The 26,634-nt window shown below is 34.2% G+C and overlaps 1 protein-coding gene and 1 pseudogene across 1 annotated transcript; both read left to right on the top strand.

The window, feature by feature from the left end:
• Nucleotides 1–6,688: 6,688 nt before the first annotated feature.
• LOC118058202 (sesquiterpene synthase 2) lies at nt 6,689–9,414 on the top strand. The gene is made up of 7 exons (XM_035070904.2): nt 6,689–6,861; nt 6,972–7,233; nt 7,330–7,696; nt 7,874–8,092; nt 8,211–8,349; nt 8,460–8,711; nt 8,903–9,414. The coding sequence occupies exons 1-7, from the start codon at nt 6,727–6,729 to the stop codon at nt 9,194–9,196; spliced, it is 1,668 nt and encodes a 555-aa protein (XP_034926795.1). The 5' UTR covers nt 6,689–6,726; the 3' UTR covers nt 9,197–9,414.
• Nucleotides 9,415–14,316: 4,902 nt separating this feature from the next.
• Nucleotides 14,317–21,086, top strand: LOC118058201 (TMV resistance protein N-like; annotated as a pseudogene).
• The last annotated feature ends 5,548 nt before the right edge of the window (nt 21,087–26,634 follow it).

Here is a 26,634-nt window from a genome sequence, read left to right as displayed (position 1 = left end):
GACCAGTAAGGGTTCCTAGTAACCCGAATACTAGGTGGCGATTCCTGGTCATTTTTTACTGCTTAGAGACAAAGAATTCCTTGTCTCACCTTATTTTCCACAATAGATAAATAAACATCAACACCATTCATGAAGGGTTGGTGGTGGGTGATCGCCGCAACGTCGTACACGTGCGACACAACATATATAATTCGGTAATTCAATAAAGTTTTAACAATTTACAAACAAATACAATCTTACAAATTCTAAAACAAACCATAACAAGTATAAAATTATACATTCATATACTCTAAGTTTGTTTGAGAAATAACAATAAAACATGTACATCTACTAACAAAATACATATACTAAAAAAACAATATAATTGACATTTAAATGTTAAAATTTTAAAAGATAGAATTACTTACAAAAAATTGATAAAATCCATCAATAAATCAAAACACGGATGTTATGACCACAAAACTTCAAGAAATATAAATTGTTTGTTCTGAAAAGAGGGAGATTTTTTTTTTTTGGGGGGGGGGGCCTGGTTGTTTGCAGATGGGGAGAGTTGGGACAGGAAAGAAGAAGGAGAAATAGGGAGGAGAGGGTTGGCAGAGTGGGCATATATTAACTTTTTCTGACAGTTTCATCGACAGACGTATTCTGTCGGTGAGTCCGTCAGCTATTCTAACAGCAAAAGTGACACGTCACCATATGGATATAGTGTTTTGAATCCCTTGGTAATTCTATCAGCAATTTAAACGATGAACCAGTCACGTCACCGTACGGAGCTGCCATTTTGAATCCCTCAGAAAAAAATGACCAGTAAAAACCGCCACATCAGCTAACCACCTTTTTTTATTTAGAACATTCCGTCTGTAATTTAGTTGGTAACTACCGACTAAATGTTGCCGTCGGTATATACTGACGGAATGACGGATGGAAAAAATTCCTTCAGTAATTTCAACCTTAAATTACTGACAGAACTATTCCATCGATAAATCCATTGGTATTAAGCGAATTTCTGGTAGTGGACTAAGAGGACTAATAGAGCAAGTAGATGCATAAATTTCTTTTTCTTTTTCTTTCTCAAGTGCATATATGCCCACTAAAATAATTGATGCCATGTCAAAGAAATTCAACCCATAAGGGTCATGCTTATGATAGCATCCTAAACTGTAGCAGTGAAAGGGCCCAGAAAGAATAAATGTTCCTGTGTTTCAACCTGCGACCCATAAAGGATATATGTCGAAGAGGGAATGATCTTAAAAGCATGTATAATGTCTATGATGTAGAGATAACCCATGAGATAAAAGAGTGTCTCCGTATTAAACCTGAGAACTTGAAAAGATGTTATATATAGCATGTGAGTCTGGAATTTCTAAGAACCTTTCATGCCAAGTCAATAGAGAACCTCATCGATGAGTGACCATTGCAGACATAATGGTTTGGTAAGGCACTCCTTGGGTTAAAAGTAATTGAGTTCCAAATAGGCTAAAGCTCCAAACTATAAGATGGAGAAGCCCAAGTATCCCCCTCAATGATGTCAAAGACCTTAGCACTCAATAGAAGCGAGCACCCTTCTTTTTCTCTCTCTTCCGGTCAAAGTGCAAGTTTGTCTAATTTTTTGTTTTTTCAATTTCAATCCTTATGTTTTTTATTGTTTATTTTTGTCTTTTGACCCCTTTACAAAACTATTTTATATTTTCAATTCAGTCCTTAAATTATAATTTGTCATATATTGTTTTTACCAATTCAGTCCTTATTCTTTCGAGTTGTTGTTTTTATCTTTGGTTTTTTTTGTTAAAGTTTTATTAGTATTCAATTTCATACTTAAATAAAAGTTAATTTATGTTTTTTTTTTTTCAATTTAGCCTTCATTCTTTTGATTTTTCTCCTTTTATTAATTATTTTTTCTGCTTGATTTAAGCTTGCAATTTAATTTTTAAATGCCTAATTTATTTTTTATTTTGGTTTCCACCCTTATTTTTTAATTAATTTTTTTTTATTTTTTTTCCAGATACATCCTTCGGTGTTTGATTTATTTGGGATTGGGCTTCGTGGTTTTTCCATTTGTAATGCTTTCAATTTAATGACATGAGTCACAAGTTCTAAGTGTTAATACGATTATGAATTTTTTTTTTCCTTTGTATATTTTGTGATTTTATCATTCTATTTTTTTAAAAATTGTTTTATGGTTAACTTCATATTCTTTTCTATTAGTTTGTCTACGTCTCATTACTTAAATCACGAGTTTTGTGAGTTGTTTTTTGATAAAGAATTTCTTTTTAAAAAATGCTGTTTTGTTTTGTGTTTAGTTTTTGCTTATTTTTTATTTGACTTTATACAAGTAGGTTATGTTTTGTACAAAAAAAAATAGTTATTTTGAAATAATATTTCTTGTATGTTCGTCCATGCATATTTTTTTCTTTTTATTTTATTCACTTAGTTTCACATGAAGTTTTATTTCTAATATCTTTTATTTATTTTAATGAATAAGTTTAGTGGACAAAATAGGTAAATGTCTTATTTTTTTGATATCAAATATCTTGATCTATATTTATCTCTTATTTTTCTCAATTTCACTTTTAGTTATTATTAACAATTTTGTCTTATTTATTTACATAGATGATTATTAGATATTTGAATAAAATTTTTGATTTACACTTATAATTTATATTAAGTAAAAAAAATATATCAAAATAGTCTGTATACTCAAGTTGTTTCCAAGAAAGAAAAATTACGACTCGCTACCACGCCTATATCAAATCAAAATTTTAGTTGCCCTTTAATTAATTTTTTTTCACTCTTATTTTTTAGATCTTTTTATGTAATTGATTTGTTTTTATTGATTTCATTCAACATTTGATTTGTTAGAGATTCTGATTCATATGATCTTATCGCTCTGCATTTCTTATACTAGTTCATTTAGATTTTTTTTTTGGTGTTTTTATACAAATGCTATTTATTTTTAAAAATAAAAAATATTTATTTTTTAAATAATATTGCTTATGTGTGACCTTGCATAATATTTTTTTGTAGGCATGAGTTTATTTGTCAATTTCATTTGTGTTTATCTTTTAAGTCATGAGTTTTTTACGTTTTGAATTTATTTTTTATTGATTTTAATAAATAAGTTAAGTAAACACAATCGGATGAAAGTTTTATTTTGTATTATTGAATATCTTAATTTATATTTTTTAATTTTATCAATTTCTATTTTGAATATCGTTAACAATTTTTTTTTTTTTTTATGGTTTGTTTACCTTGCTAATGAAATATTCTTTTCATTGCCCAAATAATTGAAAACCATGATTAGATACGTGGCATTGGAAAATATCACAGCATGCATTTCACATAATTAACAAACAAATTTTCAACAACAGTATTGTAAAATATCAACAAACTATGTGGTCGATATTTTGCAATTCAAAATGTTTTCCATACAACAACATCAGCAGCCATGTTTAACACAAGGTTTTCGTTTATCAAATTACAAGTAATTAAAACAGAAGGTGTTGAAAATTGAGGTAAATTATTATATATATTCTCATGTGATTAATAATTAAACACCGAAAGTATCCATGATTTGTTTTTATTGATTTCATTGGACGTTTGATTTGTTCTAGATTCTGTTTTATATGATCTTATTACTCTGTATTTTTTTTAATATTGTTTTTTTAGATGTGTTTTTTTTTCAAGGTGTTATACTAATTCATTTATAATCTTTTTTGTTTTTTGTGTTTTATACAAATGTGGTTTATTTTTAAAAATAAAAAATATTTATTTTTAAATAACATTGCTGATGTGTATTGCTGATGTGTTTGGCCTTGCATAATATTTTTTTTAGGCATGAGTTTATTTATCAATTTTATTTGTATTTATCTTTTAAGTCATGAGTTTTTTACGTTTTGAATTTATCTTTTTATTGATTATAATAAACAAGTTAAGTCAATACAATCGGATAAAAATCTTATTTTGTATGCTTGAATATCTTAATTTAAATTTTTTAATTTTTATCAATATCTATTTTGATTATTGTTAAAAAATAATTTATGGTTTGTTTACGTTGCTAATGAAATATTCTTATCATTGCCCAAATAATTAATTGAAAACCATGATTAGATACGTGGCATTGGAAAATATCACAGCATGCATTTCAAATAGTTGACAAACAAATTTTCAACAACAGTATTGTAAAATATCAACAAAATATGTGGTCGATATTTTGCAATTCAAAATGTTTTCCATACAACAACATCAGCAGCCATGTTTAACACAAGGTTTTCGTTTATCAAATTACAAGTAATTAAAACAGAAGGTGTTGAAAATTGAGGTAAATTATTATATATATTCTCATGTGATTAATAATTAAACACCGAAAGTACCCATGATTTGTTTTTATTGATTTCATTGAACGTTTGATTTGTTAGAGATTCTACTTTATATGATCTTATCACTCTGTATTTTTAAATATTGTTTTTTTTAGATGTGTTTTTTTTCAAGGTGTTATACTAATTCATTTATAATTTTTTTTTTGGTGTTTTTATACAAATGTGGTTTATTTTTAAAAATAAAAAATATTTATTTTTAAATAATATTGCTGATGTGTTTGGCCTTGCATAATATTTTTTTTTAGGCATGAGTTTATTTGTCAATTTCATTTATATTTATCTTTTAAGTCATGAGTTTTTTACGTTTTGAATTTATTTTTTTTATTGATTTAATACACAAGTTAAGTCAACACAATTGGATAAAAAATTTTATTTTGTATGCTTGAATATCTTAATTTATATTTTTTAATTTTATCAATATCTATTTTGATTATTGATAAAAATAATTTATGGTTTGTTTACGTTGCTAATGAAATATTCTTATCATTGCCCAAATAATTGAAAACCATGATTAGATACGTGGCATTGGAAAATATCACAGCATAGATTTCACATAATTGACAAACAAATTTTCAACAACAGTATTGTAAAATATCAACAAAATATGTGGTCGATATTTTGCAATTCAAAATGTTTTCCATACAACAACATCAGCAGCCATGTTTAACACAAGGTTTTCGTTTATCAAATTACAAGTAATTAAAACAGAAGGTGTTGAAAAATTGAGGTAAATTATTATATATATTCTCATGTGATTAATAATTAAACACCGAAAGTACCATGATTTGTTTTTATTGATTTCATTGACGTTTGATTTGTTAGAGATTCTACTTTATATGATCTTATCACTCTGTATTTTTAAATATTGTTTTTTTTTAGATGTGTTTTTTTTCAAGGTGTTATACTAATTCATTTATAATCTTTTTTTTTGGTGTTTTATACAAATGTGGTTTATTTTTAAAAATAAAAAATATTTATTTTTAAATAATATTGCTGATGTGTTTGGCCTTGCATAATATTTTTTTTAGGCATGAATTTATTTGTCAATTTCATTTATATTTATCTTTTAAGTCATGAGTTTTTTACGTTTTGAATTTATTTTTTTTATTGATTTAATACACAAGTTAAGTCAACACAATTGGATAAAAATTTATTTTGTATGCTTGAATATCTTAATTTATATTTTTTGATTATTGATGGTTTGTTTACGTTGCTAATGAAATATTTATCATTGCCCAAATAATTGAAAACCATGATTAGATACGTGGCATTGAAAATATCACAGCATGCATTTCACATAATTGACAAACAATTTTCAACAACAGTATTGTAAAATATCAACAAAATATGTTCGTTCAAAATGTTTTCCATCAGCAGCCATGTTTAACACAAGGCAAGTAATTAAAACAGAAGGTGTTGAAAATTGAGGTAAATTATTATATATATTCTCATGTGATTAATAATTAAACACCGAAAGTACCCATGATTTGTTTTTATTGATTTCATTGAACGTTTGATTTGTTAGAGATTCTACTTTATATGATCTTATCACTCTGTATTTTTAAATATTGTTTTTTTTTAGATGTGTTTTTTTTCAAGGTGTTATACTAATTCATTTATAATCTTTTTTTTTGGTGTTTTATACAAATGTGGTTTATTTTTAAAAATAAAAAATATTTATTTTTAAATAATATTGCTGATGTGTTTGGCCTTGCATAATATTTTTTTTAGGCATGAGTTTATTTGTCAATTTCATTTTATATTTATCTTTTAAGTCATGAGTTTTTTTACGTTTTGAATTTATTTTTTTTATTGATTTAATACACAAGTTAAGTCAACACAATCGGATAAAAATTTTATTTTGTATGCTTGAATATCTTAATTTATATTTTTTAATTTTATCAATATCTATTTTGATTATTGATAAAAAATAATTTATGGTTTGTTTACGTTGCTAATGAAATATTCTTATCATTGCCCAAATAATTGAAAACCATGATTAGATACGTGGCATTGGAAAATATCACAGCATGCATTTCACATAATTGACAAACAAATTTTCAACAACAGTATTGTAAAATATCAACAAACTATGTGGTCGATATTTTGCAATTCAAAATGTTTTCCATACAACAACATCAGCAGCCATGTTTAACACAAGGTTTTCGTTTATCAAATTACAAGTAATTAAAACAGAAGGTGTTGAAAATTGAGGTAAATTATTATATATATTCTCACGTGATTAATAATTGCCTATAAATACACCTGATCTCTGCAGATGTTGTTCACTGCTCTATTTACTTAACCGATAAAGAATTTGCCATCTAGCGAACATCGTTGCCGAAGCAACATGTCTACCCAAGTCTCCCAAGAAGTTGTACCCAAGACTCTTCAAGCTCGTGATAATGAGATTATTCGCCGGACAGCCAATTATCATCCAAGCATTTGGGGCGATCAATTCATTTCCCATCTCCCCAAAGACAAGGTCATTGCATGCAAAAAGGACAATACTCTGTGTGTGTGTGTGTGATTCTTTGTTATTTTCTTCTCCCTTTGAGAAATCTAATGATGCGTTTAATATGGTAACTAAAGCAGGTGCAAGAAGCCATTGAATTGCAAGAAATTGAAAAGCTGAGGGAACAATTTAAGAGGGAACTCTTGGCTAGTAATTCATCACAAAAGCTGGATCTTATAGATGCAATCCAGCGCCTAGGTGTGGCTTACCACTTTGAAACAGAGATAGAAGAAGCACTACAGCATATCTACAATAACCGTATTGATATCGAAGATGATGACCTTTACAACACTGCTCTTGGTTTTCGACTACTAAGACAACATGGCTACAACGTTTCATGTGGTAATTAGTATATGTATGGCCATTTGTTATAAGAAATGTGCATGACATAAGCTTCATACAAATTTTCAAGTCCATTTCTTTGGTGATTTAATTCAGATATATTCAACAAGTTCAAAGATGACAAAGGTTATTTCAAGCAATCCAATGATGTTCGAGGCATCCTAGGTCTCTATGAAGCAGCACATCTAGCGGTGCATGGAGAAGATATTCTTGATGAGGCCCTAGCTTTCACAACCATCCACCTCAAGTCCATGGCAACTAGTCCAAACTGTCCACTAACAGCAAAAGTTTCTCATGCCCTAAAGCAGTCCATCAGAAGGGGCGTTCCAAGACTGGAGAGCAGGCGCTACATTTCTATCTATCAGGACGAGCCGTCATGTAACAAAACTTTACTAAGGCTTGCAAAGTTGAATTTCAATCTCGTGCAAGAATTACATAAAGAAGAGCTTTCAGAAATTACAAGGTGATACTTGTATCCAGATTTAGAATGAAAGCACGTTGACATGTTAAAATGAATATTGACGCAGAGAGCAAGTTATAATGCGTGCATCAGCACCTTTTTCTTCTTTTTCTTTTGTTGAGGATTACTTGTGAAGCTGTTTACTTCTTCAGATAGTGCTCGATATTTTATTTGTTTCAGGTGGTGGAAGGGTTTGGACTTTGCTAGAAGGCTTCCTTTTGCAAGGGACAGGGTGGTCGAGTGCTTCTTTTGGATAGTAGGTGTATATTTTGAGCCTCAGTACTCCCTCGCGAGGAAAATACTTACCAAAGTAATAGCCATGGCATCGATTATTGATGACATCTATGATGTTTATGGCACCCTTGAAGAGCTGGAACTTTTCACAGAAGCAATTGACAGGTTTGTTGTATGGAAACGGCTCCTTTATTTTATTTTTTTTAAAAAAGTAGAGCTTAATTAAGAGACAAATAACGGTTACAGTACTGCGATTACAAAAACCTGGACACTTAATTTTCAGGTGGGACACTAAAAGCATGCACCAGCTTCCAGATTACATGAAAATATGTTATGAGGCACTATTGAATGTTTATATTGAAATTGAGGAAAAAGTGGCGAAGGAGGGATGGTCCTACAGAGTCCACTTTGGAAAAGAAGCAGTACTCATGACTCTCTCCATAAATCAAATACTAATATACTATGTTGTAGAAATTACTCTATTATATATGTTTAACTTAGTAATGATTTTTATATGTACGATGTCTAACAGATGAAAGTTAATGTACATGCCTACTTTAACGAAGCCAAATGGTTCCATGAAAATCATATCCCGACGATGGAAGAATATATGCAGGTGGCTCTACAAACGACCGGTTATTCCATGCTCGCAACCGTGTCTTTCATTGGCATGGCCGGCGACATGGTGACCGAGCAAGCATTTGACTGGGTGTTCAATCGCCCAAAAATTGTTAGAGCCTCAGAAACAATTTGCAGACTCGTAGATGATGTAAGATCACATAAGGTATGAGCTTATTTTAATTTGTTAAAAAACATTTAAGTAAAGATTGTTTGAAATTCATTGAATGTAATGGCTGTTGGAGTTAGGATAACTTGATAGTTTGGAAATGGATGAACTGCTTGGAATATTGTTGAGGAGGAAATAAACAACTAAAGGTCTGAGATTCTTTTAATCTTATTATGTATACTTTTCAGTTTGAACAAGAGAGAGGACATGCTGCCTCTGGAGTTGAATGTTACATAAGGCAATATGGTCTCTCGGAACAAGAAGTGTATAAAGAGTTTCACATGCAAGTCGTCAATGCTTGGAAGGATATAAATGAAGAGTTTCTCAAACCTACCGCTGTGCCAATGCCTCTGCTTGAACGCATTCTCAATCTTTCGAGAGTCATGGATGTCATTTACAAGGAGGAAGATGAGTATACCCATGTTGGAGAAGTAATGAAAAACAATATTGCGTCATTGTTTATAGATTCAGTGCCTATATAGCTGCTAGGTTGCCGATCTCCGCTTGCGATTACAATGGAAACAAATGCCTGCCTATTATAGCCCCATGCTAATGAGGAGCAAAGGAGACTTTCTAATAGAATAAGGAGACTTATTTTTCTTATTTTGTATTTTTTATATTTTAGTTTGATATATAGCTGGTGTGTTGTGGCAGGCAACTAAAAATAAAACCTAGGCTGTTTAATAAAAAAATATAGTAATGCGAGTATTTATTGTTTCCACAAAGAGTACTATCTAGTGGGGGAAGGTGAGGTTTTGTGTGTGTGTGTGTGTATAACAGTTTAAAAAAGAATAACTAAGAAAGAACTCAAATTAAAATATCAAAATCATTCAAAAGAATAAATTTTAGTCTAAGTCAACATCCATCATGAGGTCTTTTATAACTAATCATCAATACATATATATTAATTTGCACTTTAAATATTCATCATTATAACTATTTTCCTATATCTTCTCAGTTGTAGTCAATTAAAAAACAATAAATCTAATTAATCATAATAGAGAGCTTTAAAAAATAAAGAGACTGATGAAGGTAAAAAACACAAACACAAGTAATTGTATTTAATTTAGTTGAAAGTTCTTTCTAAGATCTACTAATTTCTAACTTAGCAAATTATTAAATCTTAGTTTTTATGCATATTAGAGAGATCAAACAATTACGGATTTGATATCTAACCTCGCAGTAGATTGCAACAAATAATAAACTAAAGGCTTCCTAGTAACTAAATGAGACAATCATGAAAAAAAAGATAACTTGATAGTTCGGAAATGGATGAACTGCTTGGATTGTTGAGGAGTATTAGAGAATAATATAAATTATATCTTGAGACCTCACCTAATAATTTAAACTATTAGGTTGAATTGGTTCTATGACATGGTATCAAAGCTTTGATGACCAAACGGTCACGAGTTCAAATCTCACCTTTCTCATTTATTTGATAAAAAATTAAGCACAAGATAGTGTGGGTCTGTGTGAGTTTCAAGCTCAAAAAGCTTTCACTTAAGGACGTGTTTTAGAGAATAATATAAATCATATGTTGGGATCTCACCTAACAGTTTAAGTTATTAAATCGAATTGGTTCTTTGACTAGGAGGAAATAACCAACTAATTACATTGATGCCATAAATATGGTAGAAGTTTGATACATTTATTTTTATGTCAATTTATTATAAACCAAATATAAATGTGCTACATGATTGCTTTACTAATTATAGCTTCTAGATTTTTTTTTACTTAAAGAATGGATTAATTCTCAACCCCTTGCCCTTTATTTCCAACCAATACAAAAAATCCACCTTACATCTCATAAAGGTCCGAGCTTAATTTAATCTTATTATGTATACTTTTCAGTTTTAACAAAAAAATATAGTAGTGTAAGTATGTATCGTTTCCACGAAAAGTATCTAGCCTAATATTGTGCTACACAAACAAAGATGAGTTGTTTAAGTATAAAAAGACAAATTAAACCAACACAGTCGACAAAACCAAACAAACCAATTGCAAGGGAAAAAAGCTGTGACATGAGCCACAAACAATCAAACCTGCCAAGCACTCTTGATGCACCTAAAAAACAAACACAACATTGGCCGTAAGAAGTAAAAAGGCAACACCCAATTTCATGGTTGCATGCAAACCACATACAACCTTAAGAGTAATACCATAATGAAATGTTAATGAGAAACAACAAACACTCCTTATAGGCAGGGAAAAAAACTTTCGTGGATCAAAAAAGAAAAAACTGAAACACATGTTTTGCCAAAGAAACCCACAATAAACCTGATCAAGGCACAAACTGCAGCAACATTAACCTGATCATAGCCCATGACAACAACAAAGAAAGTGAGAATTCAAAATGTTCAAGAATACATAAACTTTTAGTTATTAAACCTGTTCACAGCCCACAGCCTGGTCCTAAATGAAACAAAAACTCCAGGCAATGTATAAAGCTCCCACAACCTTAAGATTTTGAATGAACCGAACTGAACTGTTCAATTTGAATTGATTTTCAGTTCGTTCCGGATCATTTTCTCAAGAAATGGAACCGGACAATAAACACCCCTAATTAATAATCATCTTGGCTTCCAGCTATCTCGAAATTGCAATCACATCAGGCACATGGCGTTGCATTCGCATTCACCCCTAACTATGAACAGGAACCGAATTAAAATGAAATGGATTTCTTGGAAATTGATATCCTTGTTCTGCAGGAACCCCAATTAAATGAAATGGATTTCCTGGAAATTGATCTCCTTGGTCCACAGCCTATTTTCTCCAAGACCGTGCAACCCGTTGAAAACTTGCAGTTTGTGCTGCGAGTTATTTTCTTAACTGATCAACAGATCAGGGAAAGAGAAGAAGGGTTTTAGAGGAGAGGAAGAAGAACGTAACGCATGTCTTGCATGTGTTATTTCCACGCTGAAGGGCGAGAGAGAATTAGGGAACAATACTGAAATCTGTTATATAAATTCCTAACTTCTGTTACATCTTCAGGGTATTTATCCTCACCCTTCTGTTATGCAGTTTCTATTTTAATTCTGGCCTTTACACGTGGCCTTTACTATTTTATTCAGTTTTACCCGAGCTGCCTTAAAACGCAACCGTTTAACTAGAATTGAAATTACTTGCCGCCAGCTTTGAAATTACTTGCCGCCAGCTCATAACGCTGTCGTTTCAATCAATTTGAATTAAATTCCCCCTTCGCCAGTGCTAATCTTCATCCCCTTTGGTTCCAGGCGTGACAGTTTGGCGTTGGCGGATTCAGTCAGCTGGACCAGTGGTACGATGAGGCCATGTTTCTGTGCGACAATATAGAGCCAGCTGATCAGGAAGTAGTTTCACATTCATCTATGAATTCGCAAGAGAGTAATACATAGCAAGTCGGCTACCACTTGCAGCACAATTCATCAAAAAACGATGTGAATTATCATTCGATGTCAAACCAGGTGGATTATCAGCTGCAGCCATAATTATTTGATGCATAACAAAATAATTATTCAGAATCACTCCTTGGCAGTCCTTTCCAACCAACTTTGATGTGTTGTGCGCTCATCTGATGAAAATAGCTGGGATTTCCGGCCGTTATTTAGTTATACGGGGGTTAATGAGCTTAGAGTTCTTATGTTATTGATTTTGTTTTAATAAGGTCTCTCATCTGTGAGATTTATCAACCCAACCATTGTTCTACTAGTCCATCCATATCATTAGCCCTTTCCTCACTAATGCTGTCACACGTGGACGCGCGGAGGGGGTCGTTTCGAGTCGCCACCTATATTTGTTTCTTCATTCAATTTTTCTGTTGTTCAAGTTATTAAGCGTTTAATGTCGTGGTTAATCAGTTTTTTAATTGCTTAAAAGGTTCCTGAATCAATTAATTCATTAAATATTGTCGATTATTTTACGATTTTCTCTTTTTGTTTATGCAAGAGGAGCAAAGTAATTACAGAAAATTCGATTATATGAATGTGATTTAGTAGTGATTTTCCGGAATTATTGTTGAATATGGCACGTGTGGGCATAGCCGCATAGGAGTTTGGAATGATTAATGTGAGGAAATTGTCTGTTTATGATGACAACTGTTATATTGTTGTGGTAGGTTCAGGTATGGAGGATGGTAACATACAAGAGCAGGTTAACAGAAATCTTTCCGATGATAAAAGCTGCATGCCTTCATCTAAACAGGAGGTCTGTCTTTCTTTTCTGCCTTCTAGTTGATCAGGAATATATGAAAAATCAAAATCAAAGGATTAAATTGAAAAGAAATAACACTTATACAAAAGAGCAAAGGACAAAAGGAAACAAAAAAAATTGAGGATAAAATTGAAAATAATAAAACAAAATAAACTTGAATTGAATGTTAAAATTGAAAACAAATGTCATAAAAGGGAACTAAAAAAATTAGAAATAAAAAAAAATTGAGGATCAAATTGAAACTAATAAAACAAAATAAGCTTATGGAGGCATAAGTTTTAAAGAAATTGAGTCTTTCAATAAGGCCCTTCTATAAAAGTAGTGTTGGCATCTCAAGGATAATCCTAATGGTTTGTGTTGCAGAGTGCATAAAGAGATTTATTTCCACACAAACAGAATTTTTGAAAGCAAAACGAGGTTCATTATTGGATATGATAGAGCAAGTTGGTTGAGAAAGAAGTTCTAGATCTATTTGGAAATTTGAATATTTTTTTTGTTTAAGATTATTTTGTTATGTTTTTTTTTATTATTTATGATAAAAATAATTTTTAAAAAATAAAATATTATTTTAATGTATTTCCAAACAAAAAAATACTTTAAAAAACCATTGTTGGACTCATAAACACCCCCCTAATCAAAGGTTTGAGATGAGATATTGACAATGAGAGAGGAATTAGTGTTTGTGATCGGAACATCAAAATTTGATTGTTTGTGATAGGAATATTAAAGTTTGAGATTCTAAATTCAGTTTAATATGAATTTCTTTTTTTTTTTTGATAATTAGATTCGGTCAAGAGGGTGATGGCTAAGTGTTTTAAACAAATCAATGAAAAAATTATAATATTTAATATAAAAGCTTTATAGTTATTAGTTTGAAAACAATAATAATTTTGTAAATAATTAAATTTTTTTATTGATATTTTTACGTGTGATAGGAAGTACATAAAGTGTTATCAAAAACTATTATTTCTAAAAAAAAAGAAAAAGATAAAATGACTAAACTACATCATGATAATGATAATTTCTCCTTTATAAAAAATAACTTCTTACTGTATCTAAAATGTCCTTATTTACTTTTCGAAAAAGATAGTCATAGGAAAAACTTAAAAGCTTAGAGAAATAAACATGATTATTTAATTTAATTTTGTTTTTGAGTTTATTTTCTTAAAAATATTTCTATAAATTCTTATTATTTTCATTTTAACTATTTTTATCTAGACAATAATTAACGATTTTTGTGATTCACCTTGGAACTTTTGCATGCACATATTAATGCGCAAAGTTCTTGAAATGCAAAAGCTTTATGCGCTGGAAAAGAGACAAATTTTGTTAAATAATATGGACTTGATAATTCATCAAAAAATATAAATCACTCAATTGTGATGGGTGTGGCCAATGCGCGTTCGATATCCCTTTCATTTCTTTTTTTGTTTTTTCTCCACCGAAACTCCACCGTAAGAAAATCATTGGAAACTTACCAGTACGAGTTCTTGACCTAAAGTAACCGGAAAAAATTCGAAGTCATTGGAATAAAAAGAAAGATAGGGCTTTGGAAGTTGGTTACTAAGATACCAGAAGGAGAAACAAATATTGGGCTAGCTTGGCTGGATCTTGTGCCTCTTTAGTCGACACTTACCACACGGTTTGTTTCGTCTAGATTCGTGAAATACTCGTAGAAATTTGGTGTTTTCTGATTTCTACGTAGAATTATACATGTTCCAGCTTGAAATTGCTAATTGGTAGACTTAATTGCCGAATTTCTTGATCTTACCTTCTGTTTCATGTTTGACCACAGGAGCAGGCCTTACACAAAGTAGCGTGGAAAGCAATTGCTGAACAAAGCGAGCTAGTTGAGGCCAGAAGGGATCGGTACTAATTTATTGCTTTAGGGATTTTCATGGCTTCCACCAGCGTGCAAGGCATAACCTCATCTTCATCTCCTCCTCCTCCTCCACTATATATATATGATGTGTTCCTTAGTTTTAGAGGCAAAGACACGCGGAACAACTTTACTAGTCATCTATATTCTAATCTGAAACAGAGAGGCATCGATGTGTACATGGATGATAGGGAGCTCGAGAGAGGAAAGACCATCGAACCTGCTCTCTGGAAGGCCATCGAAGAATCAAGGTTTTCTGTCATTATATTTTCAAGAGATTACGCATCTTCACCATGGTGCTTGGATGAACTTGTCAAGATTGCTCAGTGCATGAAAGAGATGGGGCAAACTGTTCTGCCAGTTTTTTATGATGTCGATCCCTCAGAGACGTACATTTGAGAAAGCCTTCGTTGAGCATGAACAAAATTTCAAGGAAAATTTGGAGAAGGTCCAGATCTGGAAAGATTGTCTCTCTACGGTGACCAATCTATCAGGCTGGGACGTACGGAATAGGTAAATCATCTATCTATTTATTCTTATTCTCAAATCCTCCCTGTATTGTTTCAATGATGATCATAGCTTCTTTTTTTTTTTTTCAATTTTTTTCAATGTTTTTCAATTTAAACGTGTGATTAAATATCAAAATAATCAAAATATAACAAGAGCATCCAAACTAATTCGAGTAAATAGTTATTAGTGTGTGTATATATATATTATTTCTGATTTTATATTTTAACATTGAATTAAGTTTTTTGGTTGAGTCTGGATTTAGGATTTAATGGATTGAGAATTTGAGACATTAACCCAAGTTTAAGAGATTTGTCTGAGTTTTTTTTTAAGCTCATATATTTTTTTCTAGTTTTATCATTCAATATTTAATTTAATTAAAGATTGAGTTCTATTAATTTTTTATTTGCTTTCTATAAGATTTTTAAACAAATTTAAAAATAACTGGGGTTATCTTAATTCTTTTTATTTCTCATTCTTTGTTAAATCTAGTTGCTATTTTTTAAAATATCCTTTTTTTAATTGAATATTTTTTTTGTTTAGCTTTTAATATTTGGTTTATTGAAATTGGGCTCTAATTTATTTTGATATGGGTTCCATTAATGTTTTGCACCCTCCTATGCAGGAATGAATCAGAATCAATTAAAATAATTGTTGAATACATATTGTACAAACTAAACGTCACTTTGCCAACAATTAGCAAAAAATTAGTTGGAATAGATTCTTGTCTAGAGGTATTAAATGGCTATATAGGTGAAGAAGTAGGCAAAGCAATCTTCATAATGTGAAACCAGCCAATGTGAAACCAGCCACCTAAGTCAACAATGGTGGGAGTCAACAATGGTGGTGAAGCCATCCTTCCTTAGTCACAAATTGTAGGCACCAAACTTGTGCCAAACTTATGCCACTTGCCTTGCCCCTTGTATTTGCATGAATGTTTGCCTATAAATAGGCAATGCATCCAAGCATTGAAAACACACCATAAGAGAGAAACAAGAGAGGAAGAGGAGAGTGAAGAGGGAAAAATAATCCCACAAAGTTGTGAGGTATTTGTGAGAGAGTAAGTGAGGTGTTTTCTCCTAGTAATAGAGAGATTCTTAGTTGTTCTCCTATTATTTGAGAGAGGTTGTAATTCCCACATTACTTAGTAAAATCCTTCTATACTTGCCCGTGGATGTAACCTAATTGGGTGAACCACGTAAATTCTTGTGTGTCGCATTTCTCATTTTAGCCTTTTGTCTTGTCGGGTTTGCATGCCAGTATCCTAACAGTGGTATCAGAGCCTTCTCGGTTGGTGTTAACACACAAAAGTTATTCGTGTATACGCGTCTACGACACTATTCACCTATACGATACTATTCATCCATACGGTACTGTTCACTTACGCTACTGTTGGCGTATATAGAAAGTCAGTGCGGTGATTAAATACAGTCTAGGAAGTTCTGTCTAAGGAGATTGGGTTTTAAGCGGGACCGTTTGTGACCCCTCCAATCTTTCCTGGGAACTTACTTAGTGAAGTATTATTCACACGATACTATTTCTATATACGTTACAGATCTGTGAAACGGTGATAGCTGAATAGATCTCGGTGAATACAATGGCAGCAAAGTACGAGATTGAGAGGTTCAAGGGGAGTAATTTCTCACTGTGGAAAATGAGAATCAAGGCAATCTTGAGGAAAGACAATTGCTTGGCAGCAATTGGGGATCGGCCCGCGGAGATCACTGATAATGCAAAATGGAATGAGATGGATGGCAATGCTATTGCTAGCATACATTTAGCATTAGCTGATGAAGTATTATCAAGTGTGGCGGAGAAGAAAACAACTAAGGAGATATGAGAGACTCTAACAAAGCTATACGAGTCCAAGTCTTTGCACACTAAGATTTTCTTAAAGCAGAGACTTTATACCCTTCGAATGGCAGAAACCACGTCAGTGACTGACCACATCAACACAATAAGAACTCACAATAAGCGGAGACTTTAAATAGGCAATGCATCCAAGCATTGTAAACACACCATAAGAGAGAAACAAGAGAGGAAGAGGAGAGTGAAGAGGGAAAAATAATCCCACAAAGTTGTGAGGTATTTGTGAGAGAGTAAGTGAGGTGTTTTCTCCTAGTAATAGAGAGATTCTTAGTTGTTCTCCTATTATTTGAGAGAGGTTGTAATTCCCACATTACTTAGTAAAATCCTTCTATACTTGCCCGTGGATGTAACCTAATTGGGTGAACCACGTAAATTCTTGTGTGTCGCGTTTCTCATTTTAGCCTTTTGTCTTGTCGGGTTTGCATGCCAGTATCCTAACACATAAGGATTTGCGGAATGGGTGGCATAGGTAAGACGACTGTTGCAAGGGTACTATATGATAGGATTCATTGGCAATTTGAAAGCAGCTGCTTCTTAGCAAATGTTATAGAAGTTTTTGCTGAGAAAGATGGTCCACGCCGTTTACAGGAACAACTTCTTTCTGAAATCTTAATGGAACGTGCTTCTGTATGGGATTCTTATAGAGGGATTGAGATGATAAAGCGGAGGTTACGACTTAAAAAGATTCTTCTTATCCTTGATGATGTAGATGACAAAAATCAACTAGAATTCTTGGCTGCGGAGCCTGGATGGTTTGGTTCAGGGAGCAGATTATCATAACAAGCAGAGATACAAATGTGTTAATTGGAAATGATGATACTAAAATTTATGAGGCTAAAAAATTGAATGATGATGATGCTTTTATGTTATTTAGCCAGAAAGCTTTCAAAAATGACCAGCCTGCTGAAGATTTCGTGGAACTATCAAAGCAAGTTTTGGCTTATGCTAATGGCTTTCCACTAGCTATTGAAGTTATAGGTTTGTTTTTGTATGAAAGAAGTATCCCTGAATGGAGAGGTGCAATTAATAGAATGAATGAGATTCCTAGCGGCAAAATTATTAATGTGCTTTGCATTAGTTTTGATGGTCTCCATGAATCAGAAAAGAAAATATTTTTAGACATTGCATGTTTCCTTATGGGGTTTAAAATTGATCGGATAACAAGGATACTTGAAAGCCGTGGATTCCATGTAGGTATTGGAATACCAGTTCTTATTGAGAGATCTCTCATAAGTGTCTCTCGGGATCAAGTCTGAATGCATAATTTATTACAGATAATGGGTAAGGAAATTGTTCGTTGTGAATCCCCTGAAGAGCCTAGAAGGCGCAGTAGATTGTGGACATACGGGGATCTCTGCCTTGCACTGATGGACAACTCAGTGAGTTGCTGATAGAGAACATTATCCAAAAGATTTCATGATGTTTATTTTAATTTATGCTCCATCTCTACTTTGTGTTTGTTTTTTACTTGTATTCCCCTTTTGGTTGATAGGGAAAAGAAAAAATAGAAGTCATTTTCTTGGACATGCCTGGAATAAAAGAGGCACAATGGAACATGAAAGCCTTTTCTAAAATGAGCAAACTAAGATTGCTCAAAATCAACAATGTGCAGCTTTCTGAAGGACCTGAAGATCTTTCCAATAAGCTACGATTTCTTGAATGGCATTCTTACCCTTCAAAATCATTGCCAGCTGGCTTACAGGTGGATGAGCTAGTTGAACTTCACATGGCTAACAGTAGTATTGAGCAGTTATGGTATGGGTGTAAGGTGAGATCACCTAATTTAAGGGCCTTTGTATTTCTTTTTATCATTTTCCTATATATTTATGATAGTAGCATCCATATTTCTTCTCCCCTGCCTGATTGCAGAGTACAGTTAATTTGAAAATCATTAATCTCAGTAACTCACTAAACCTATCCAAGATTCCAGATCTTACTGGAATTCCGAATCTCGAGAGCCTGATTCTTGAAGGTTGTACAAGTTTGTCTGAGGTCCATCCATCACTTGCACGTCACAAGAAGCTTCAATATGTGAATCTTGTGAATTGCGTAAGTATTAGGATTCTCCCAAACAATCTAGAAATGGAATCCCTTAAAGTTTGCACTCTTGATGGCTGCTCAAAACTTGAGAAGTTGCCAGATATAGTAGGAAACATGAACTGTTTGATGGTGCTACGTTTGGATGAGACTGGTATTACAAAACTATCTTCATCGATTCATCATTTGATTGGCTTAGGTCTATTGAGCATAAACAGCTGCAAGAACTTTAAAAACATTCCAAGTAGCATAGGTTGTTTGAAATCACTTAAAAAACTTGATCTGTCTGGCTGCTCTGAACATAAATATATACCAGAGAACTTGGGGAAAGTTGAAAGTTTGAAGGAGTTTGATGTAAGGGGAACTTCAATGAGACAACTACCAACATCCGTTTTTCTTTCAAAGAAACTTAAAGTATTATCTTTGGATGGATGCAAAAGAATAGTTGTGCTGCCTTTTTTGTCTGGTCTGTGTTCTTTAGAAGTACTGGGTTTACGCTCTTGCAATCTAAGAGAAGGGGCACTTCCTGAAGATATTGGCTGGTTATCTTCATTGAGGTCTTTAGATCTGAGCCAGAATAACTTTGTTAGCCTGCCTAAAAACATAATTAGGCTTTCTGAACTGGAAATGCTTGTCTTGGAGGATTGCACGATGCTTGAATCATTGCCTCAGGTTCCATATAAAGTTCAAATGGTATATTTGAATGGTTGTATAAGCCTAAAAACAATTCTAGATCCGATAAATTTAAGGGGTTCCAAAATATCAGATTTCATATGTTGTAACTGCTGGGAATTGTACAATCATAATGGCCAAGACAGCATGGGGTTGACCATGCTTGAAAGATACCTTGAGGTCTTCTCCTAATCATACCCCAACGTTTTTCTATCTCTCTCCCTCTCCCTCTATCTATCTAACATTTTGGTTCTTTATGTATAGGGTTGGTCTAATCCAAGACCTGGATTTGGTATCTCTGTTCCAGGAAATGAAATTCCAGGCTGGTTTAACCATCAAAGTAAGGGATCTTCAATTAGGGTGCAAGTTCCTAGGTGGAGCATGGGGTTTGTTGCGTGTGTTGCATTTAGTGTAAATAGTGAAAGTCTTTCTCTTTTTGGTCATTTCAAAGTCAATGGAAGAGAGAATTATCCTTCGCCGACGAGTATTAGTTGCAACTCTATCCAAGTTCTGTCAGATCATATTTGGCTATTCTTTCTATCTTTTGATTACCTTAAAGAGCTTAAAGAATGGAAGAATGAATCCTTTAGCAACATTGAGTTGTCATTTCATTCTTACGAGCAACGAGTAAAGGTGAAGAATTGTGGTGTATGTTTGTTATCTTCTCAATATAGATAACAAACAGACACCACAACCATCTTTTGCCCATTTTATTGTTACAAGCAAAGAAGCAGCTTCTTCGTATAAAGTTCTTTAGCTTTTTCTTTGTCGTACCATCAATGGATGGCCAATGTCTTCTCTGTAATCAGAGTAGTTGACACTAGTAATTCTTTCAGCTATTTAAAGTCAGATCTAGCCCTGAGATTTATTATGCCAGCAGAGAAGGAACCAGAGAAAGTAATGGCAATTAGATCAAGACTCTTTGAGGCCATTGAAGAATCAAGGCTGTCAATTGTTATATTTTCAAGAGATTGTACTTCTTTACCTTGGTGCTTTGATGAACTTGTCCAGATTGTTGGATTCATGGATGAGAGATGAGATTGGACACTATGTTTCCAATTTCTTATGATGTCGAACAATCAAAGATAGATAATCAACTAGAGAGTTACACAATTATCTTTGATAAGAACAAAGAAAATCTTAGGGAAAATGAAGAGAAGGTGCCAAGGTGGATGAATATTCTCAATGAAGTTGAGATTTCATCTGGATCGAAAAGGTAATAATTACTTATTCTTTTTGAGTGTAGCTCGACTTAACAACAACTTCTAGTAAATGAAATTGGGAATAACATCGATTCCATTTATAGTTTGACTATGCAGTGGGGATGGGAAAAAGAATGTTTATTTTTCACGTACCCTTTTTATCTAATCTATTTTTTTATGACAATTTTACATGAACCAAAGATACCTGTTTTACCAAATCTGAATATGGATAGAAATTTTTATTATTCATTTTGGTTTGGAGGGATTAATAATTTTAATGTTTGAAAAAAATTCCCATTATGCCAAGCTACATATATACACACACAACACTTCTGACTTCTCCTTCCTACTCTTAGCGGCATAGTAGCTCCAGCAACGCAGCAGCTGCGGATCCATCTCCACCTCTACCAGCTGCTCAAGCGGCGGCAGGGATGGCTCCAGCAGAGGTGGCGGCGGCTGCTGCTCCAGTGGTTGATCTGGCAGCGTTACCGTTGGATCTTGGAGAACGAGCACTTGTCTCTGAGCAGCAGTGGCTTGAGCAGCTGTCTGAGCAGTAGGTTGACCAGCTGTTTGAGCAGCAGCCTGGGTTTTGGTTAGGAATCTAACTTGGGTTAGCTTGAAGATCTTCATTAGTTTTCCATGCATGGATCTAATTTCTTATTAGCTCTTGATTTTTTTCCTTGTTAATTATCATCAAAGTATAGTGAGCAGTGATTGCAAGACATCCTGTGATCTTCCTTCTTGTTTGCATGTTCATCAAAGTAGCCCACAGGAGGGGGGGGGGGGTTGGGGGGAGGAATGAATATAAGAGCTCAATAATATGACAAAGGAAAAAATAACTGCAGGCATAAATGTCATTAATAGAAGGCATTGTGAAAATTTAAATTCCTTGGACCTTTTCATTAGAAAAAACACCTTTTTTTCTAAAACAACAAAGCATAATGAGTAGGTGGTCTAAAATTTCAAAATTTAAATTGCAATTTTTTCATATATATTTTTTCAAGCAGCACCATGTCATAAGGGATCTGTCAGATTTTCTGGAGAAGCAGACTAACTTAACTTTATTAATTGACTTAAGGTTTATATATAAAGATACAGGGAAAGGAGTTAAGAGATGTGTTTTAACTAAACTACTTTTACATAACAGCCTGTTCTAGGTTGAAGCCTAAAAACTAGGGAGTTGATATATACGACTACAACTAGGAAGTTGATACAACTGGTGTTTTATTTCCTTATAACTTCTAATGGCTCACGCTAACACTCGCCCTCAAGTTGGTGCATAAATATCTTTAATGCCCAACTTGTCAAGTGAGTCATTAAAAATTCTACTGGAAACTGCCTTTGTCAATATATCTGCCAGTTGATCTTCTGATTTGACAAAAACAAACCAGATGATCTTTTCTTCAAGGTTTTGCTTAATAAAATGTCTGTTTATCTCCACGTGTTTTGTTCGATCATGCTGAATAGGATTTTGTGAGATATCGATTGCAGCTTTATTATCACAAAACAAGTTCATCTCCATGTTAGGACTGTAGCCTATTTCCATTAGTAACCTTCTAAGCCATAGTAATTCACAAAGCCCTTTTGCCATCCCCCTAAATTCGGCTTCAGCACTTGATCGAGCCACCACCTTTTGCTTTTTTACTTCTCCATGTAACTAGGTTTCCTCCCACAAATATAAAGTACTCCGCTGTGGATTTTCTATCTAGAATACTCCCTGCCCAATCCGCGTCTGTATATCCTTCAACATCCAAGTGGTTTTTTTTAGAGAACATTAGACCCTTTCCTGGTGAGGATTTCAAGTAATGAAGTATTCGAATCACTGCGTTCATATGTTCTTCGCTTGGATTATGCATAAATTGGCTCATAACACTTACGGCATAAGAAATATCAGGGCGAGTGTGTGACAAGTAAATAAGTTTTCCCACTAGCCTTTGGTATCATCCTTTATCCGTTGGTACTTGATCTGTGTGTTCAGTGAGTCTGTGATTTTGAATGATGGGAGTATCTGCTGGTTTGCACTCTAATAACCCCACCTCAGACAGTAGATCTAGCACATACTTTCTTTGGGACAAGAATATACCCTTCTGTGACCTTGCCACCTCTATTCCCAAGAAATATTTAAGTCCACCCAGATTTTTCATCTCAAATTCAGCTGATAATTGCTCTTGTAATTTTGACATTTCTTCAGTGTCATCCCCGGTGATAATCATATCATCTACATAGACGATTAAGGCTGTCACCCTCTTTTGTCGATGCTTCAGGAAGAGGGTGTGGTCTGCATTGCTTTGAACAAACCCATACCTTTTCATGGCTGAGCTAAATCTCCCAAACCATGCTCGAGGAGATTGTTTTAATCCATATAAAGCTCGCTCCAACTTGCATACAACTCCAGTTCCTGAAGATGATGTAAAGCTTGGTGGGATATCCATATAAACTTCTTCTTCAAGGTCACCATGGAGGAAGGCATTCTTCACATCAAGTTGGAGTAGCGGCCAGTCTAGATTTGCTGCAAGGGATAGTAAAACTCTAATAGTATTTAGTTTAGCAACTGGTGAGAAGGTCTCAACATAATCTATACCATATGTCTGTGTGAATCCTTTCGCTACTAGCCTTGCTTTGTACCGGTCAATTGATCCATCTGCCTTGTATTTAATTGAGAACACCCATTTGCACCCTACTGTTTTTTTCCCTTCAGGTTGCGGTATCAGTTTCCATGTATTATTTTTCTGTAGGGCTTCCATCTCTTCTTGTATGGCTTGTGCCCATTTAGAGTCGGCCAAGGCATCTGTTATATTATCTGGAGTATGACAAGAGGATAATACCTCTGTGAAACTCTGAATTGGATCGGGTAGGTGCTGTGTGCTTACATAATTGGCAATGGGAAATTTGGATCGCCTTTTTTCGGTATCAGGGGAGTACCTGCTTGGTGACTTTCCTCTGTTGTGTTTGAAAGGTAACACATACTCTACAGGAGTTTTCAAGTCAGAAGTATATGGGGGAACAGTGGAAGAGCTTACGTCAAGGTTGTTCTCAGTAGGAGATTCAGGTACTGCAGAGAGAGGGGTTAGTTGGCTTTCTTGATTCACAAGCTATCCATTAAGTTGGTTTTCATGTATTCCTTTAACGTCATTTTCAGCCTCCTCAAGTTCTCTTTCGTCAACTTGTGCTGGACTGTCACCACTGGATGTAGCTGTAGGATTTGTTGAATTATCAATGGTGCTAACAGTGGCTGGCGCTGTTAAGTACCAACTCAGTTCATTCAGTTCTTCCCTTCTACACTCCCCCTGAAGAGCTGAATTGGGGACCGTAGGAGAATAGAAATGTTCAGACTCAATAAATGTAGCATCCATGGTGATATAAAGTCTCTTGTTAATGGGATCAAAGCATTTGTAGCCCTTCTTAGTTGGTACATAACCCAGAAACAAACATTTAACAGCACATGGATCAAGTTTGGAGCGTTGGTTTTTATGGATATGAACAAAAACCACACAGCCAAACACACGTGGTGGGAGCATCAACACGGTGGGTAGTGCACCATGAGAGGAGAGCACTTGCAGGGGAGTTTTGAAGTGCAAGACTTTAGAGGGCATTCTGTTGAGTAAGTATACCACAACACTTACTGCATCATCCCAGTGGTGAGTTGGGACATTTGTGCCGAGAAGAAGGGCACGAGCTATTTCCAAGATGTGGTGATTTTTTCGTTCAGCAACACCATTCTGTTGAGGAGTCTGGGCACATGAGGTTTCATGGAGGAGACCTTGCTGCTGGAAGAACGCTTTGAATCGCTGGTTGACAAACTCCCCTCCATTATCTGACCGAAGCACTTGTATTTTGGCTGAAAATTGATTCTGAATCATGGTGTGAAATGCTTGGAATATTGGGAACACCTCCTCCTTTGTCTTCATCAGGTAAAGCCAAGTCATTCGGGTTGAGTCATCAACAAATATAACAAACCAACAATAACCCATTACAGTAGTTCGTGGGGAAGGTCCCCAGACATCAGAGTGTATAAGAGCAAACGGAATATTGCTTTTATTCAAACTTGCATAGTAAGAGTTTCTGTGGCTCTTAGCCAGAATACAAGCCTTACAATTAAAATCAACATCCTTTGATTGTAAAAATAAGTTTGGAAATAGGTGTCTTAGATATCCGAATGATGGATGCCCAAGACGACGATGCCATAACCATATTTCTCGTTCCTTGCTACTAAGTTGATGGTGTACATGATTTGCTTTCCCATGGTTGAAATCATCTAGGTAGTATAACCCCCCTCTCTTAGTACCACGCCCAATAATCTCCTTGCTGAGAACATCCTGAAGAAAACAAACATTAGAGTATATTAACACCATACAATTGAGTTCTTCTGTTACTTGGCTCACCGACATTAATTTGTTAGATAATGAAGGAACGAGAAGAGTGTGGGACAAAGTGAGTGAGGGTGATAGTGACACAGTTCTAGCTCCCATGACTGGATACGCAACTCCATTTGCATTTGTAATACAAGTCCTTTGTGGTTGAGTTGTGTGTGAGAAGTCTGCAGGATCAAATGTCATATGGTCCGTAGCTCTAGAGTCGATAATCCACTCACTTTCATCCTGATGGCTAGAACTATAGAAACTTTGTCCACAGTTACCTGTTGCTTTAGAAGTGGAGGAGTCTGCCATAGGGATGAGTGAGAGTTGAGGTTCTGCTATGACTGTTGCGGCTCTACCAGTGCCTTCATCAGGTAATGTGTTACCTTTTTTCCTCCTAGCTTGTAGTTCATGCCACCATTCAGGGTACCCATGCAACTTAAAGCATGTCTCTCGAGTGTGTTTGGTGTTTCCACAGTGTGTACATTTCCCTCCATCAAAAGGACCCTTCAGTTTAGAGGATAGGTTATGCTTTCCCATTACCAGCGTTGGTGGTTGGCCAAACCTTGAGCCTTTGATGGCCATAACAGCACCACTGGTTGCAATCTCTGCCCCTGCTGTCATCACTGCCTGTTGAGTATCCTCTCTCCTTACGTGAGCATAGGCCTGCTCAATTGTAGGAAACAGTTTCAGTTGTAGAATGTCACTACGAATGTTGTCAAGTAGATCATCCAATCCGTCCAAGAAAATATAAACTCTTTCCTCCTGTATCAGAGAGTTATATTTTTTAATGTCTGTTGCACATTTCATGGGATTGGGGCGTCGAAAGTCTATCTCCCGCCATATCCGTTGTAAATCATTGTAATATTTTTTGATTGATCCTCCTCTCTGCCGCATTCGAGTTACCCTACGTCGAATTTCATAAACCTGTGATGTGTCAGTTCCATCAAAATATGTAGTTGCAATGGCGTCCCACACCTGTTTTGCTGTTGGGAAGCGGATGAAGTTTGCAACCAATGATTGGTCCATTGAATTAATCAACCACCCTTTCACCATGGAGTTTTTAGTGCGCCATTTACGGAATGTTGGGTCTGCTTCTGAAGGTTGAGGGAAGTCTCCGTTAATATACCCCAGTTTGTCTTTGGCTGAGATGTTCATCTCTACCACCTGGGACCATAAAGCATAGTTGGATCCATCCAACTTAATGCCCG

The sequence above is a fragment of the Populus alba genome, chromosome 15, assembly GCF_005239225.2.
Source record: "Populus alba chromosome 15, ASM523922v2, whole genome shotgun sequence".
Taxonomy (NCBI): domain Eukaryota; kingdom Viridiplantae; phylum Streptophyta; class Magnoliopsida; order Malpighiales; family Salicaceae; genus Populus; species Populus alba.
The sequence above is the reverse complement of the archived record's forward strand: the minus strand, read 5'-3'. Positions and strand labels throughout refer to the sequence as shown.

Bases quoted from the DNA above. Each gene is read 5' to 3' on its own strand.
- LOC118058202 (XM_035070904.2), top strand. From the start codon at position 6,727: ATGTCTACCCAAGTCTCCCAAGAAGTTGTACCCAAGACTCTTCAAGCT. The intron at 7,234-7,329 runs GTAATTAGTATA...GATTTAATTCAG, and splicing joins TGGCTACAACGTTTCATGTG to ATATATTCAACAAGTTCAAA. The intron at 7,697-7,873 runs GTGATACTTGTA...TATTTGTTTCAG, and splicing joins GAGCTTTCAGAAATTACAAG to GTGGTGGAAGGGTTTGGACT.